Here is a 15,637-nt window from a genome sequence, read left to right as displayed (position 1 = left end):
ATGAGAACTCGATTTATTATTTTTTTTTAATTTAAAGTTGAATTTGCTTTTTATATAAACCACAAAGAGAAATTCAATTTTCTTCAAAATAAATCTTTTATGGGTTATATAATTTTTTTTTGATTTACGATTATTGTAAAAAAAAATTTTTTTTTTTCTCTAATATAAAAAAACAAAGCAAAACGAGAAACGAATTCAATAAAGATGAAGGGTAATACAGTATCCTTTGAATGTTAGGGTACAAAAATATACGTTTTATATAAATCAAAGTAATATGAATGAAAATAAATAAGTAAATAAAAAATAGACTTTGAATTGAGAGAAATACAGCCACAGGGGATTTATTTTTTTCTATCTTATTTAAATTTAAATTTTTCCCACACTTTTTTTTGCCATAGAAATAGAAGAATGAATAAAATTATTATATACACCTACACATGATACTTTAAGTATTTAGTATACTCTAAAAATAAGCTTATTTTTATTATTTACAAATTTCATATTTGTTGATAACAGTCAAAATTATAAATAATTGATTTAAAATTTAAATAATAAATATTTCGAGAGAGAAGTTAGAATATATTCCAGTTAACTTCTATAACTATAACTGGATATTAACTAAGAATTTAGTATGTACATAGCAAATTTCAGCTAAATAATTCTAATCCAAAACATCAAAAATGATAATCATCATTTTCTTTTTGGATTAAAATTATGTTCGTTTTGTTAAATTAATAGATTTTTTTATGTTTTTCAACTTGGAAATATTTTTTTATTAAATTTGACAATTTTTTAATTAAAAATTAATTCCGGTTTTTTTTTGATCTAGAAAAATTTTATTAGTTTCCTACACTCAGAGAAATGGTATATTTGTCTTCGAGCCTACTAACTCATTTATTTAAAATATATTTTATTTCATTGAAATAAAAAAATTTATTTGAGCCAAAAAAAAATTTATTTCTGACAAATAAAATTTTTATTTACCCCAAATAAATAAGTTAGTAGTCTCTGAGACAAATATATATATATACGTTAATTTAACTCAAATATATTTTATTTGATTCAAATAAATCATTTCTCTGGGTATGTAGAGAAAGATTTTTTTCCGTATAAAGCAAAAAAAAAAAAAAAAGTTATTCATCGCTCAAAAGTAATTCATCTTTTATATATATTATAAAAAGAATTCTTTTTACATATAATCTCGTTAGAAGTTTACATACAGAAAAAAAAATTGTATAATACCTATATAATGTGGTCAAAAAGTTTATAATTTATGTATAATAAACTTTTCTAAACAACACTTCAAAAACCCCCGCTTATGTGTTTATACTCAAGTACACAAATATACCCATTATATAAAAGTTTGTATAAAACAATAAAGTTAAAGTTTTTGCAAAGAAAATTTTCTTAACTTAAAACGACATGTATATTATTGATATAAAAATAACTTGTCAGTGGATATATAAATAGATTAAATTTTTTTTTCTATTTTATAAATTGACTAAATCAAGACGAAAACTTTTTTTTATCAAAGAAAATAAATTATTTTGAAAAAAAATAAAATGAAAAAAAAATTAAACATGTAATATATATATATATATAGGTATATAAAAGTTGCAGATCATCTATAAAAATTGAAGGATAACATATAGTGGAGAATCGATATTAATAAATATTTCCTGCTCTAGTTTTATAAAACGTAAGATATTCACGTTCATGAGCCTTCATTTATCGATGATTTATAGCTCTCGCTAGTTTTCTCACGGAATTTTCATCTCAAAGAAATACGTGCAAAAATGAGTATTTAAGTACATATCTGGCATATATTACAATAGAAAAATTTATTTTACTATTTATATAACAGGTTCTGACTGTTTTCTATACGAGGGTAACAATATATTGTATAATTATAATATAATGTAATATTAATACTACTACTACTACTACTACTACTACTACTAATAATAATAATAATAATAATAATAATAATAATAATAATAATACCTAATAATAATTAGATATTATTATTTATAATTGTATTAATTTATAAGTTTATAACAATAAGAAAAAGTTTTTTGCCCATGGAAAATAAAATCTTAATCTCAGAGGGGAAATTTGTAAATTATAATGAACTTTAATTATGTATCTCTGTGTTGGAAATTAATTGTATCGCGTAATGAATAGAGAGGGCTTAATTGTACGACACTTTGTGAATTTCAATGATATCACATACAACCTCTGTCAATTGAACCCGAAAATATCCTTATTTGATGAAGAATCGATTTCGCATAACTCTACATTATTATTATTATTCAGATTTAAAATAAGCAATTATTAGATTAGATATATATTGTAATTATTTTGTAATTTTTATAAAACAATAATTTTTTTTCTAAATTATTAGTATACTTAAAAGATCTTTAACTATTTTCCTTTTTTTTTTTTTTATTCAAAATATACAATTTTAAACTTTTTAAATTCAATTTCAAGTTTCCTACTATTTCTGCACTGTTGAATTGTAATGACAAAGTTAACAAGAAATCTTGCGCGCAATGATGAAAATACTTTATCATTTAGACTTTTCCTGGCATAGTTCTTTGTCTCTTTCAGAAACTCAGATTTTGTAATTATTTCATAAGAATATTACTTTGTGATTCAAAAAAAAAAAAAAAAAATATCAATAAAAATAAATAATTAAAACTGTTAATTAAAAAGTTAAATTTAAAGAACTATTCTTGAAAACCAAAAAATTAATTAACAATTGGGAGGATGTTAAAAAGAACTGTATAATATAAAAAAAATGGTTTTAAATTTAAAAAATTTCTAAATACTATAGAAAAGAAAAAATTTTCTTTGAGTGAATAATTTCTTTGTATAAAAAAAAAAAATCATCAAAGAAACATTTTTTTAAAAAAATTATCCAACATTTTTTTTTAAATCAATGAAGAATTTTTCCAATAAAAAAAAAAAAATTTGAATAAAAGAATTTTTAAAAAGTATCCCTTTTTCCCTTGTTATATGTACCTCTATATGTAATATCTTAAAAATTTTGTTATCAGCGACAAAAAGCAGAGATAATATAAAATCAATGAAAACGATGGTATGTACGTGAGTTTATGTTTCCTCCGATAATTATGGATTTTATTGGTGTGCCGACACAGATATCTTATCACAATGAACGGAAATCTCTCATTTATAGCTTTACAGATTCTGTAACAGATGCTATAAATATTTGACAATTAACAAAAAAAAACAATAATTATCCTCATATCCATTCGTATTCATCTTTAGCTTTTGAAATAATATTGTTCCAATATTATACCCTCATCATTGGGGTAAATTTGTTATATATATATATATTTCAAAATTGTTATTTTAATTAGAAAAACAAACTATAGAACATATTACTTTAAGCCTAAAATAAATATAAAATCTTTTTACTAAGTAAAATAAAAAATACAAAAAAAAAGTTATTGAAAAAAATCAATAATATTCTACAGCATTTTTTTTTTCTTTAATGAGAATAAAAAATTAACTACCTAAACTTTTTATTGAGAATATATGAAATAATTTATATTTCTTTGTGAGCTGTCAAATTTCAAAAAAAAAAAAATTTTATCAAATCATAATTCTAAAAAAATTTTTTTTAGAGCTTTTTCATGCGTCCCGTTTTATCAAACTAAATTTTATTAATTTTTTATAGATATTTAAAATTGTTAAATGATAATTTTTTACTATTGTTCGACAAATCGATATTTTTTCAAGGATTCCGTTTTTTACACGTGCCTCCTTCTTCCTTTAAAATGTTTAATATTTATTAAATTTTATTAAAAATGTAATTTTTTTGTATTAAAAAAATTGTTGTAATAGCCTAAAATAAATAGAAAATCTATTTATTAAGTAAAATAAAAAATAACTGAAAAAAAACAATAATATACTAGAGCATTCTTTTAACAAGGATAAAAAATTAATTAAACTTTTTATTGAGAAATATATAAAATAATTTATATTTCTTTGTGCGCTATCAAATTTCAAAAAAATAAATAAATATCAATCATATTGTAAAAAAAAAATTGACCAATTATTTTTCTGAATAAAATATTCAAAAATAAAATTCAATGTTTGAAAAAAAAATTCTCTTACAAAATTGTGAAAATTTTTATTCAGGTTATATGAAACTTTATATAACTTCTCTATAAATAACAATAATAATTTACACAAAGTAACGTTTTAATTAAATAAAAAAAATTGCTAATGTATAGGAAAAAAATCATTTTTAAAACAAGAATTAGAAAAAAAAATTGTAAAACATTTCAAGAGAAATATTATATATATTATATAGGGGGATGAAACTGAAACGAAGAAGAAAAGTTACGTAACACTTGACTTGATCTTTTTAATAAGTACAAGTGCGCAATATTTTCTAGCATCACAAATAAATATATATAATATTAAACTACTTCTCGAGGCAATTAAAAAAAAAAATTACTATCTCTTATTCTATTTAAAAACGGATAAGAAATACTTCGTCTGAAGAAATAATTCGATATAAATTTTTTTCACGTCAAATATTAAGAGGAATTAATTATTATAAAATATTATATAAGGGAGAAATATTATTTCTATTTCATAATTTTTTATCTATTATTTTCCATTATTTTTATCAAAAATTAGTTTTTTTTTACAATTTTAAATATTCACAACTTCCAAAAAAAAAAAAATAAAGTCAATAATTAATTTTAACTTAACTTCAAATTAAATATACATTAACCCCTTGAGTCTAACTTGGCGTGTATAGACGTCATTTTTAGTACGTCTATACGCTCGTTTTTAATTAAAAGCTTAATTAAAATTAAAAACTAAATCTTCTTATATCAAACATAATAAACAAAAAGAAAATAATAGAATAAAAATTATTTTTAGTTAAATAAATTTCATTATTTAATTATACAATTATTGTTTAATGAAATAATTAATTTTTTTTTTAGAAAAATATTATTGAATGAAAAAAATTTATGCACAAATTCAAAATATTCGCATTAATTATATATTATATAATTTACGTGAAAAATTTTTTATCTCGCCTATAGAAATATTATATGTGAAATTTAATCCAAATGGGAGGAGATTTAGGGGAAAATATATTCACATTATTAAATGTCTTTAACAGGAGAGCATTAAATATAAAAAAAAAAGAAGAAGAACGTAAATGGAGCGACTAGACTAATGTTGGGTGGACATTACTTAATTGTCTTTAGGGGATGAGAGAGAACCCAAGAAATTAACTACGTGATTGGAATGCTGAAATTGCCGATTTTCTGTAAATGTAGCAGATGTTCGAAGTCTTTTTACATCAGCTTCGGTCATTTATTTACTTCCTAAAGCCTTTTTACTCTTTCGCGATTATCATCGATTTCCTTTATCTTTCCTCCCATTTATATTACGGGGCGGAAAAAAAAAAAAATATTTCCAACTTAAATATTTAAAGTGGAATTCGTTTTCGATTTATGATTTCAATAAAATATCCATTTTCTTGTCTAATTTTTTTTTCCAAGATAAGAAAAAAAAAGAACACGCGAAAAAAAAAATTTTTGAATAAAATTTTTTTTTTTTTTCCTCAAATCGAAAGAAAAGTAAAATAGAAATCGCACTCTCTTATTTCTCAAGGGAGACATTATAGTCTTTGTTACAAAGATAGAAATTTCTTCCGGGATTAATTCTTTATTGATACTTGATTGTTTGTTTGATTTATGAAATGATAAAATTGAATTGAAATATAATAAAAAAAAATTCAATAATTTTTAAAATCAAAAATATAGAAAACAAATTATAAAAAAAATATTAAAATCAAAAATTTTTGTCATAACAGTTTTAAAAAAGTTTTAGAATTTTTTAAATATAAAATTGAAAAATATTTGTATGATAAAAAAAAGTAATTTTTTAGAAAATGAATTCATAAAAAATTGTTATATCTATTTTTATTAGTTTCATTTTTTTTTAAATAGCTCACATTTTTATCGTAGTAAAAGTTTATTTTTTAATTTTATGTGAAAAGTAAATAAAATTTTATTTTAAAAAAATTCATGGAACAATATTTATTTTTAAATATTATTAATTTTAAATGTTAAATTCAACTCAAAATTTAAAAGTTTTTATCCACGCATTTACGTGTAAAAGGTTTCATCAATTAATATTATATATTCAATATTTAACTTAATAAAAAACATACTTTATATATATACTATCATTTATATTAAATTTGCTGAGCGGAACTCTTCTCGGCTTTTATTCGGTAAATTTTAATTCACGTTATGATTGATTAACTGAAATATAATAACAGGAAGTAAAATTATAAAATAAAAGCTGAAATAAAATCCATTCAGTTTATTTCAAAAGTATAAAAGATAATAAAATATTTTTTTAAAAAAAAGTTTATTAATTACAATTTTTAAAAAATCAAATTTCATTTAATAATGAATTTATAATAAAAAATTAAAAAAAAATATATAAATGCAATTCTTATAATTTTCTGTTTGAATAGAATTATTAAAAGAATTAATTTTAATTATTAAGAATTATTGACAATAATAATATTGTAAAAAATCTTTTTTTTTTTGCAATTTCTACGCAATCTAAAATTATTTGACGATCTCAAGGATCAAATTGTCAAAGAGCAATCTTACTTTTATTAAGGTGAAAAATGGAGCTCATTCAACATTGAATTGGATTATTCATAAGACAGGAAATGAGAAGCGTATTTTGTAAAAGTGTAGAATATTTTAACCCATAAAGTCCATATAAATTTATGGTAACAAAGAAAATGTTGAAAAAAAATCAATTTTCTTTTTTTTTGAAAATATTCAATATTTAATTGAAAATAGAAAATAATTATTTAAAAAAAATTAATTCTCATCTAAATAATAATACAGAAATTTATATAAAAATTTTCATAAATTATTATTTTGCTTCAATATTTTTAATAAATACTATTATATTGAAATCATAAATTGAAGAGAGATAAGTGAAAACAATGGAATAAAATACGAGATATAATATGAAACAAAAAAAAAAATTGCGAAAAAAGGTGATAAATTTTCTATTGAATACAATATATACATTATCACGACAATATTTTCGAAAAAAAAAATTATAAAAAGAGTCAATCTTTAAAGGGTATAACTAGGTCACAAATTTACATAATGTTTGCATGAATGTGAATCTGTCGAGTTGGCAAAAAAAAAAAAAAAAAAAGAAGAGAGACTCGGCCCTGAAGTTTATGGTCAACAATCTACAAGATTAGCTTTGAAACGAAAAAAAATTCATTGATGACAATGTTTTGAAGCAAAAACCAGGCTTTCAACTTTAAAAAATGTTTTCATATATAAGTATTTTTCAATTTATTTTTCATAAAAATTAGTAAAAACAAATTTTCAAAAATATTATCCGACTGATAAAAATTTTTCAAAAAAAATAATCCCTAACTATTTCAGAAGAATATGTTTTCTATCTTACTCCAAATATTATATTGGATAAATAATAATAGTAATAGTAATAATATAAATAATAATAATTTAATAATAATAATAATAATAATAATAAATATTATTGATATTGTTATAATTATATAATTGAAGAGGATAAAATAATCAGAATTAATTAATCCATATTACAATAGTATAATTGATAATTTCTCATTATATTTGATATCGTAATTGACCCTTGTAACCATAAAAAAGCGATACCAACGGTCAGGGGTGCCAGATCGTGGTCAAACTGAATTTTTATTCCCCTTCCATTTTTGAAATTATATAAAAATAAAAATGAATAAATAAATGCAAAGAAGATAAAATTTTCTTCTATTTTTATGTAATTCTATATAATATGCAGATGGAGGGGAAAAATAGTTTGACCGCAAAATCTGATACTGACAATAATGAATAATATGTGCAAATAACCAATAGCGCCACTGACATAAAATGTGGTCGTATGTATATAAACGACGCGATTTTCCCCGATATCTCACAATACATAACAAATAGAAATAGTTTTTAAGACACGCAAGTAAATTATCATATATCTTTCGACAATGAGAATTTTCTATTTTCTTTTTGTGCTTCTTGCAATTATTGTAAGCGCTTCATTTGCTCAAACTGCTCCAGGTAAGTTTCAATTTTTTATTTTATTTTATTTTTTTTTGTTTAATCTTAATTTTTAAATCTAACTGTAAAATATTTATCAAATATGAAAAAATTTATTATTCAAATTAATAAATTTTTTCAACAAAAAAAAATATATAAATATTTTACGATTTACTTTAAATAAATAGAAACTATTTCGTATTCTTTTCAAATTTTATTTTACATTTTTATTACAGAACGTTGTTTACAATATTTTAATAATAAATTGTGCTAGAAAATAAAAAAAAAAACCCTTCAAAAAGAAAGAAAAAAAAATGAAAAAGTTTTCTTAATCTACAAATATTTCCACCTAGTTATTTTCCTCAAGAGATCAAAGAAAAATTTATAAAAGTCTCTTGAGTAGAGTTGAAGAGATCTTTATACTTTTTTTTATTCTCTCTATATTATTCATAGGAAACTCGAAATTAAAATACATCGTAATATATTAATTTTCTTGTATCGATCATTTTATTTCAATTTTTATATTTTGATTCATAGAGAAAAAAAAATTAGAATTTGAAGAATAATTCTAATTTAATTATGAAATAATTATTTGTATTTTTTAGGATGCATTGAAGATGACTGCAAAAAAAGTTGTCAAAAAATTAACCACGGTTTACCAGGAAATAGTGATGGAAAATACTGTAACAAAGTCACTAATTCATGTAAATGCAGTTAAATCATTCACAAAAATTTTACTTCTTAAAAATACATCCAACAACATGTAAAAAAAAAAGAAATTCTGTGAAAATAAAATAAAAAAAAAAAATTTTTTTTTAATATTCAACCAAATACATAAAATGTTCCTTCAATTTTTCAATAATAAAAATTCGTTAATAAATATTTTCTATTATATTTTATATTAAATTAATAATTTTTAAATAAATTTTCAAACAAATTTTAATTACATTTATTATGGAATTAAAGTTAAAAAAATGTTTTAGATTTAACAAAGAAAATAATTTTTAAATTCAAAAAATAAACCATTTTTTTTCTTTCAATTTCAATTTTCCTCTCTTAATTCACAATTTTCTTTTTCTATTACATTTATTCTCCTTGCACTTCTCGCATATAATATTTCAGCAATAAGAACAAAAGTACAACAGAAAAATGCTCCAAAAAGAATAAAAAAACTTAAAGAATAATGTTCCAATGTCAAAACAGTTATTAATGGTTTAGAAGCTAATTTTTGTTGTTCCTCCTTATAAATTGGATAATGCATATCATTATACCATTTAAAAAATAATCCCCCCTCACTCATATGTGACAATAATTTATCGATTCTCTCTAAATAAGGTGAATAACGTTTGACAATATATGACAAACTATAAACCCCAGGACACTCGTCAATCACATGTAACAAATATTCTCCATCGGCGTCATAAAATTTTGTACGATCCTCTAAATCAGCCGTCGATAGTCTCATAATTCCAAGAGTACTTTTATTATTCACAACAATATTTCTCAATGATGTTTTAACATTTTCCAAAACAACAACTCTATTTTTCAATTCACCATAAGTACTATCTTTGAGATTTTGATATTTCGTCAATATTGGATAATTTGTTTTAAGAACATCATTTAATGTATTTAATTCTGTATATTCAAATGGTTTTCTCATTGATGACAATAATGTACTTTCATATAAACCAAATATAATAATTGTAAAAATTAATGTACCAGAGAGAAAAAATCGTTGCGCTGTTGTTTCAGCACCATGAAGATGTGTACAAGTTAAAATTGTAATTTCACCACAATATTCTAAACGTGAATCAATTTTTGGTGGATAATTTTGTAAATTTTTCTCAAATTTAGAATTTTCCAAAGAAGAATAAATATTTTCAATTAATGAAATTTGATTATTTTTATGATGAATTCTATCACTAAATGATTTGAATTTAATCCAAAGGGCACTAATTAAAATATTATAAATAATAAAAATAGGCCAAAAATCAAGAGAAATTGGTAGAAATGGCATAAAAGATTTTGGTACTTTGCCAGCGGCTTTGCCAAAAAAACAAACTTTATCAATATGTACACTAAATGTAAAATCAAAAAATTGAAAATTATCATAAGTTTTCACAAAATATGTTGTCATAATAAGATCAGCTTCATTCGATTCAATTCTTTTTAATCCATTTTCAAATGGATCAAATTTATAATTAGGTGAAAGAACACTAATTTGAAAATCAGCATTTAATAATTTTTTCAAAAGAAACATGACATTAATATCAAGTCCCGAAAAATTTGTTTTATTTCCAATTTTTTCTATATTCAACATTTGTGATTTGAAAATAGTCACATTAATTTGATAATTATTTAAATTTTTAAAATCTTCAAAAATTTTATTCAATTCTTTTAATGAACAATTTTTCTTTTTATTATTTTCCAATCTTTTATTTTTCTTATGATTTAGAAAAATCTCAATATTATCCTTATCAATGAAAATTCTTTGAATTTTTCCAAAATCCCCATGAGAATTTATTTCAAACGGAAGATAACGATAAAAATAGAATAAATGATCCTTAGCATCTCCAATCAAAATTTTCGAAATTCCATCATTTTTCCAATGAATGGAAAATAATTTTTCATAATTCTCTATTGTATCTTTATTATTATTATTATTCTGAAGAAAAAGGATGAGAAATTTATTTCTCGAGTTCCAAAGTAATTTCGAATTGAAATTCAATAACACTTGTGGATTTTCAGCAAGAATAATCCAAGTTGTACGATGAAAATTGCCAATTATAAACGAAGATAAATTGTTTCTTAAATCAATTTGATAACAAGTGATTAATTTACGTTCAAAGAACTTAGAGATTTGTCCCATTAGATAAGAATTGGTATCGAATGTACCAATTGATATTGTGAGTGGTTGAAACTCCTCTGAGTTTGAAACTAAATCGAGTATTTGGAACAGATTCACAAAGTCGATATCTGAGAAATCGCCCGCTCGGGTTAAGTAATTCCCAACATTGTCCCAAGAGTATCTTCTTGATTGATTATACTTGAGCTGGGCCCTCGTCGCGGATGCCAAGCACGCAATGGTGCAAATCACACCGTACATGCTTTTACTATAATACCATCCAGAAAATCTAGAAAAAAAAGAAAGAAAAATTAAACTTCATTTTATTTAAATAATATGAAAAGAATAATTTTAATTTAATACAAAAAATCATCATTCTTCACGGAGAAAATTTTTCTCAAAGAACAAAAAACAGAAAACATTTTTCAATATGTTTATTTTCCAGAAAACGAATCAAAATCTTTTCTCCGTGTAGGAGTGATAATAATTCGAAAAAAATTTTCAAAAGAAATTATTTTGTTCGAACAAAAATAATCCAAAAAAATAGCATTTAATTAAAGTTTTTTTTTTTTTTTTTTTTTTTTTATATTTCAAAGAAGAATTACCTTTGTTGTCGAGTCATTCCCTCAGGATTATTTTGATTTCGTATATAGTTCTCTCGGCACTGATTTTCACAAACTTGGAAAACTTCTCTATAAACTTGATTAAATCTCTCTCTCTCTTTCGATATAATTTGTAGAGTTCAATTATTTACTCGTTCAATTCCAAGGACATTGAAAACGAATAATATATATTAATACCGGAAATTGATATTTGCAACAAAAAAAAAAAAAAAAAAAAAAAAAAGAAAAGAAAGAAAAGAGACATACACAAGAGGTAAATGAAGATGAGTTAGAGAAGAAATTCTATTAAAGAAAATTTCAAAGCCTGGAAAAAACTGTCGAGTAGTGTTTCCCTTGACTTTTAGTTTTAACGACTAATTGTGGAGGAAAAATGGGGATGGAGGGGTTTAGTTGAAAAACCCAACGATAATAAAAGAACTAAGAGTAATAAATAAAAATTATAGTTATTTACTCTTTTGAGTGATCAAACTTTTTATAGACGATCAATAATTATAATGAAATTTTAATGAATTATTTTGAAAAATATTCATTTTTTTTTTTTTATATTTTGTGTAGATATATTTTCTCTTTACTTGAGAAATATTTACTTATATAAGAGAGGATATATTTGTTTAGTAATTCTACATTTCAGAATGACAATAAAACAAGTTAATTATGAGACATAAATTCGTGATAAATATCACGAATCAGTGATCAAATCAGCTCATCAGTGAGGCGAAAAGGGGATTTTAAGGGTAATTTATAAATATAAGGGTGTTAAGCACAAAATTATCTTTTAAGATCAAAACAATGAACATCTAATTATTCTCAAATTATAATAAAAATAATTAAAATATTATTATTATTATTATTATTATTATTATTATACTTAAATTATGTTTTTTATTTAAAATTAAAAAGAAATTATAGTAGAAAAAATATTTTAGTGACCCAATAATAAAGCCACAAAAAAAAAATCCTTATTTAAAAATTATAATATTAGAAATTTTATTGTTCCCCTCATGACAAAATATCATAACTGCCATGGGAAAAACATTTGATTGTGTATTAAAAAAAAAAAAAAAAAAAATTTGTTGGCAACAGATTCAACTTTTCATATAATTTATGGTCACAGTTTTGATTTAATTTTCAAGTATATGAAGGTAATTTCATAATCGATTTGTGTGTGTTAAATAAATTAGAAATTTCATTATATGGACGACAATTTCTGCAAGTTTGCAAAACCAATTCTTTGGCAATTGGCCCGTTTTGATTCTGTTCTGAAAATTGTGCCCAATGATATAGATAATAGCTTATGGAATAATTTCAACCAAATGTTATATCTTGGATAAAAAATTAATTCTTAATTCTACTGTTATTAATTTTTAGTTAAAAAATATTTATTATTATTGTTATTATTATTATTATTATTATTATTATATTATTGCTATTAATTATTATTTTTAATATAATAATAATAATATAATAAATTACCTATTCAATTATTTAAATTAGCCTAATTATTTCTTATTTTTTTATAAGGCGTGATTTAATTTATTATTGATAAAACAATTGTAAAAATTTTTGAATAAGATTTTTCAAAAAGGATTTTCATTTGAAATAATAAATCTATGTGAAATTCTGTATATATACGAGTGACAACGGAAATTGGATTTATTTTGGGAATCTCTGAAAATACCCACGGGCTACAAGTCTTATAAGATGAAAATCAGTCGTTTACTTTCATTCTTAACGTGATGAAGACAATGGAAGGAAATAACAAAATACTTTTTATATTGATATTATCAATTATTTTTAACGGTAAGTTTAGTGATAAATATTAATTTTTATTTTTTTTTGCAATAAATATATTTCACATCATAATTTTTCTTTTACTGCATAAAATACATTTTATAACTATATATATAAACACTTCATGTACATTTAAAGGTACTAAAATTTTTTCATATATGATGCTCTTTTTCAAACTTTTATGATATTATTTTTCATCTTAATATTTCATATCCATAAAAAAGATTACGACGACAGAGAAATTATAAAATATATAAAATTTATATCCTTTTTCAGTTAAATGGATATCTACTCAAGGATTCAATGAAGCTGGGTTCGTATACTGAATTCTCAATTTTATTTTTGAAAAAATTTATTATTTGCTTTTTTTTAATACTACTTTAACAAAAATTATGTAATATTACTTTTAAATCCACAAAGTTTAGTGAAAATAATAAAAAATAATAACAAGTTTTAACGATTTTTTTAATTTATAAATGAAACAAAAATGTCTTAAATTTATTTTATAATTATTTTCATTTTTAAAAATCTCTATTTACAGATACGATCTTCATAAAGGACCAGTTTTCTACGAAGCCTATTATTATCCAGAAAAGCAGAATTTCCATAAAAGACGAAGCATCGTGGAAGGAGAAAGAGATGAAAATGCATCGGAAAAATTTTCACAAATTTCAAATACACCAAATATCATGATTTCAATTGATGGCAATGAAGTGATTATAATTGGTGATAAAATGACGCGAATGCCATTAAATTTACTAGGAGTACGAAATGGTTTCAATACAAATTGGATTCAACAACAACAAATGTTATTACAAAATAATATCAAAAGAAATAATGATAATCAATTAAAACAAACTAAAAACAATATGGAAAATAATAAAATGAATCAAGAAACATTGAAAAATAATCGTGACAAATTTTTGCTCACATCACGTTTTCAAAGAACTGCATATCCATCATATAGAATGAAAAATGTCGATTCAAATTTTGCACCATCACAAAATAAATTACCTCTCAATGTAAATTTTAATCAAGAAAATTCAATTCCAAATCAATATCCAACAAATAATAATAATAATAATAATTTTAGAACTGAAAATTTCGATTTTAATAATCGTAAAAATCAAAATAACAACTTTGACAATAGTAAAATTTCAAATATTGATTTTTATAATCGAGAATATGAAAATTTACCAAATAAAAATCAAAGGATAGAAAATTTTGAATCATCAAGGAATTTTAGAGATTTTCCTAAATCTCTAGACGAAAATATTTTTGAGCCTCGACCACAAATAATTCAATATCTGTTTTCAGCGCCAAGGGAAAATGTGTTTGAAGCAAAGAAAAGTAATTTCATTAATGACGATGCTCAAATAGATAGTGTTGTTATTAAAGAACCTGGAATTGCATCAATCGAAGTGAGTGAAGAACCTCGACACAAAATTCGACACCATCACGGAGAGAGATTGAGGCGCAATTACTCTCGACAATAATTTCTCTGCAAAGAGACAAAAAATAAAAAAAAAAAAAACGAAGAGAAAAAGAGAGAGAGAGAGAGTGGGATTTTTCCAATATACAATACTTTCACAATAAAGCTGATAAGCTACAGGTCACTTTTTTCCGATACAAAACGATTTATCAAATTTTCTTTTATTTTTAATAAAATTATTTATATTAATATTAACTATAAAGTTGAATAAAATGTTTAATAGATTATAAAATAATTAACACATAATATTAATATTATTTTTATTAATTTTTATTAATATCTTAATTAATAAAAATTAATACTTTAATATTAATTATTCATATAGAAGTATTCATTAATTAAAAATATTATTTAAGGTTTCAAAAAGCAACTTAATTTCATTTACCATTGATCCAAACAAAAATACAAAATACGTTTTATATTTGTAAATTGTATTATAAATTAAACAAATAAAATAATTTAATAATAATATCTGGATTGTCATTAATTTTCTCATGTATATATCGACGTCAATAATAAATTGAGATTTTCATCATTTTAAATTAAATAAAAAAAAACTATTGCTAAACTAAATAATTGAAAAAATTGACTCACCAAACTGCTGTTCAAGATTAAAATCCAGAATTACGCTGTTCATCAATTTTACTTTTTAACATCTGAAAAAAAATAATTTTATTAATTACTTGAAATTAACTATTATCTCAATAAATACTAATTTTAATTCTATTAAAGATATAATTAGGAATTA

General features: G+C 21.8%; 2 protein-coding genes and 1 long non-coding RNA gene across 3 annotated transcripts; 2 read left to right on the top strand and 1 right to left on the bottom strand.

Moving 5' to 3' along the window:
* The first annotated feature begins 7,986 nt into the window (after positions 1-7,986).
* On the top strand, positions 7,987-9,020 carry LOC127277168 (uncharacterized). Its single transcript, XR_007842332.1, has 2 exons — positions 7,987-8,159; positions 8,744-9,020. It is a non-coding gene; the product is annotated as an uncharacterized LOC127277168 (long non-coding RNA).
* LOC127277154 (uncharacterized) lies at positions 8,861-12,042 on the bottom strand. Its single transcript, XM_051298016.1, has 2 exons — positions 11,589-12,042; positions 8,861-11,272 (listed from the first exon to the last, which is right to left on the bottom strand). The coding sequence occupies exons 1-2, from the start codon at positions 11,603-11,605 to the stop codon at positions 9,181-9,183; spliced, it is 2,109 nt and encodes a 702-aa protein (XP_051153973.1). The 5' UTR covers positions 11,606-12,042; the 3' UTR covers positions 8,861-9,180.
* Positions 12,043-13,271: 1,229 nt separating this feature from the next.
* Positions 13,272-15,031, top strand: LOC127277163 (probable serine/threonine-protein kinase clkA). Its single transcript, XM_051298032.1, has 3 exons — positions 13,272-13,406; positions 13,674-13,710; positions 13,939-15,031. Exons 1-3 carry the CDS (start codon positions 13,343-13,345, stop codon positions 14,891-14,893), a joined length of 1,056 nt encoding a protein of 351 aa, XP_051153989.1. The 5' UTR covers positions 13,272-13,342; the 3' UTR covers positions 14,894-15,031.
* The last annotated feature ends 606 nt before the right edge of the window (positions 15,032-15,637 follow it).

The sequence above is a fragment of the Leptopilina boulardi genome, unplaced genomic scaffold (assembly GCF_019393585.1).
Source record: "Leptopilina boulardi isolate dan_hultmark-lab unplaced genomic scaffold, ZJU_Lbou_2.1 LbouV2_165, whole genome shotgun sequence".
Taxonomy (NCBI): Eukaryota; Metazoa; Arthropoda; class Insecta; order Hymenoptera; family Figitidae; genus Leptopilina; species Leptopilina boulardi.
Note: the sequence above shows the minus strand (reverse complement) of the source record. Positions and strands in the feature narration are given on the sequence as shown.

Excerpts from the sequence above, each read along its gene's own strand:
- LOC127277163 (XM_051298032.1), top strand. The coding sequence starts at position 13,343 with ATGAAGACAATGGAAGGAAATAACAAAATACTTTTTATATTGATATTA. Across the intron at positions 13,407-13,673 it reads ATTATCAATTATTTTTAACG|TTAAATGGATATCTACTCAA; the intron begins GTAAGTTTAGTG and ends ATCCTTTTTCAG. Across the intron at positions 13,711-13,938 it reads CAAGGATTCAATGAAGCTGG|ATACGATCTTCATAAAGGAC; the intron begins GTTCGTATACTG and ends CTCTATTTACAG.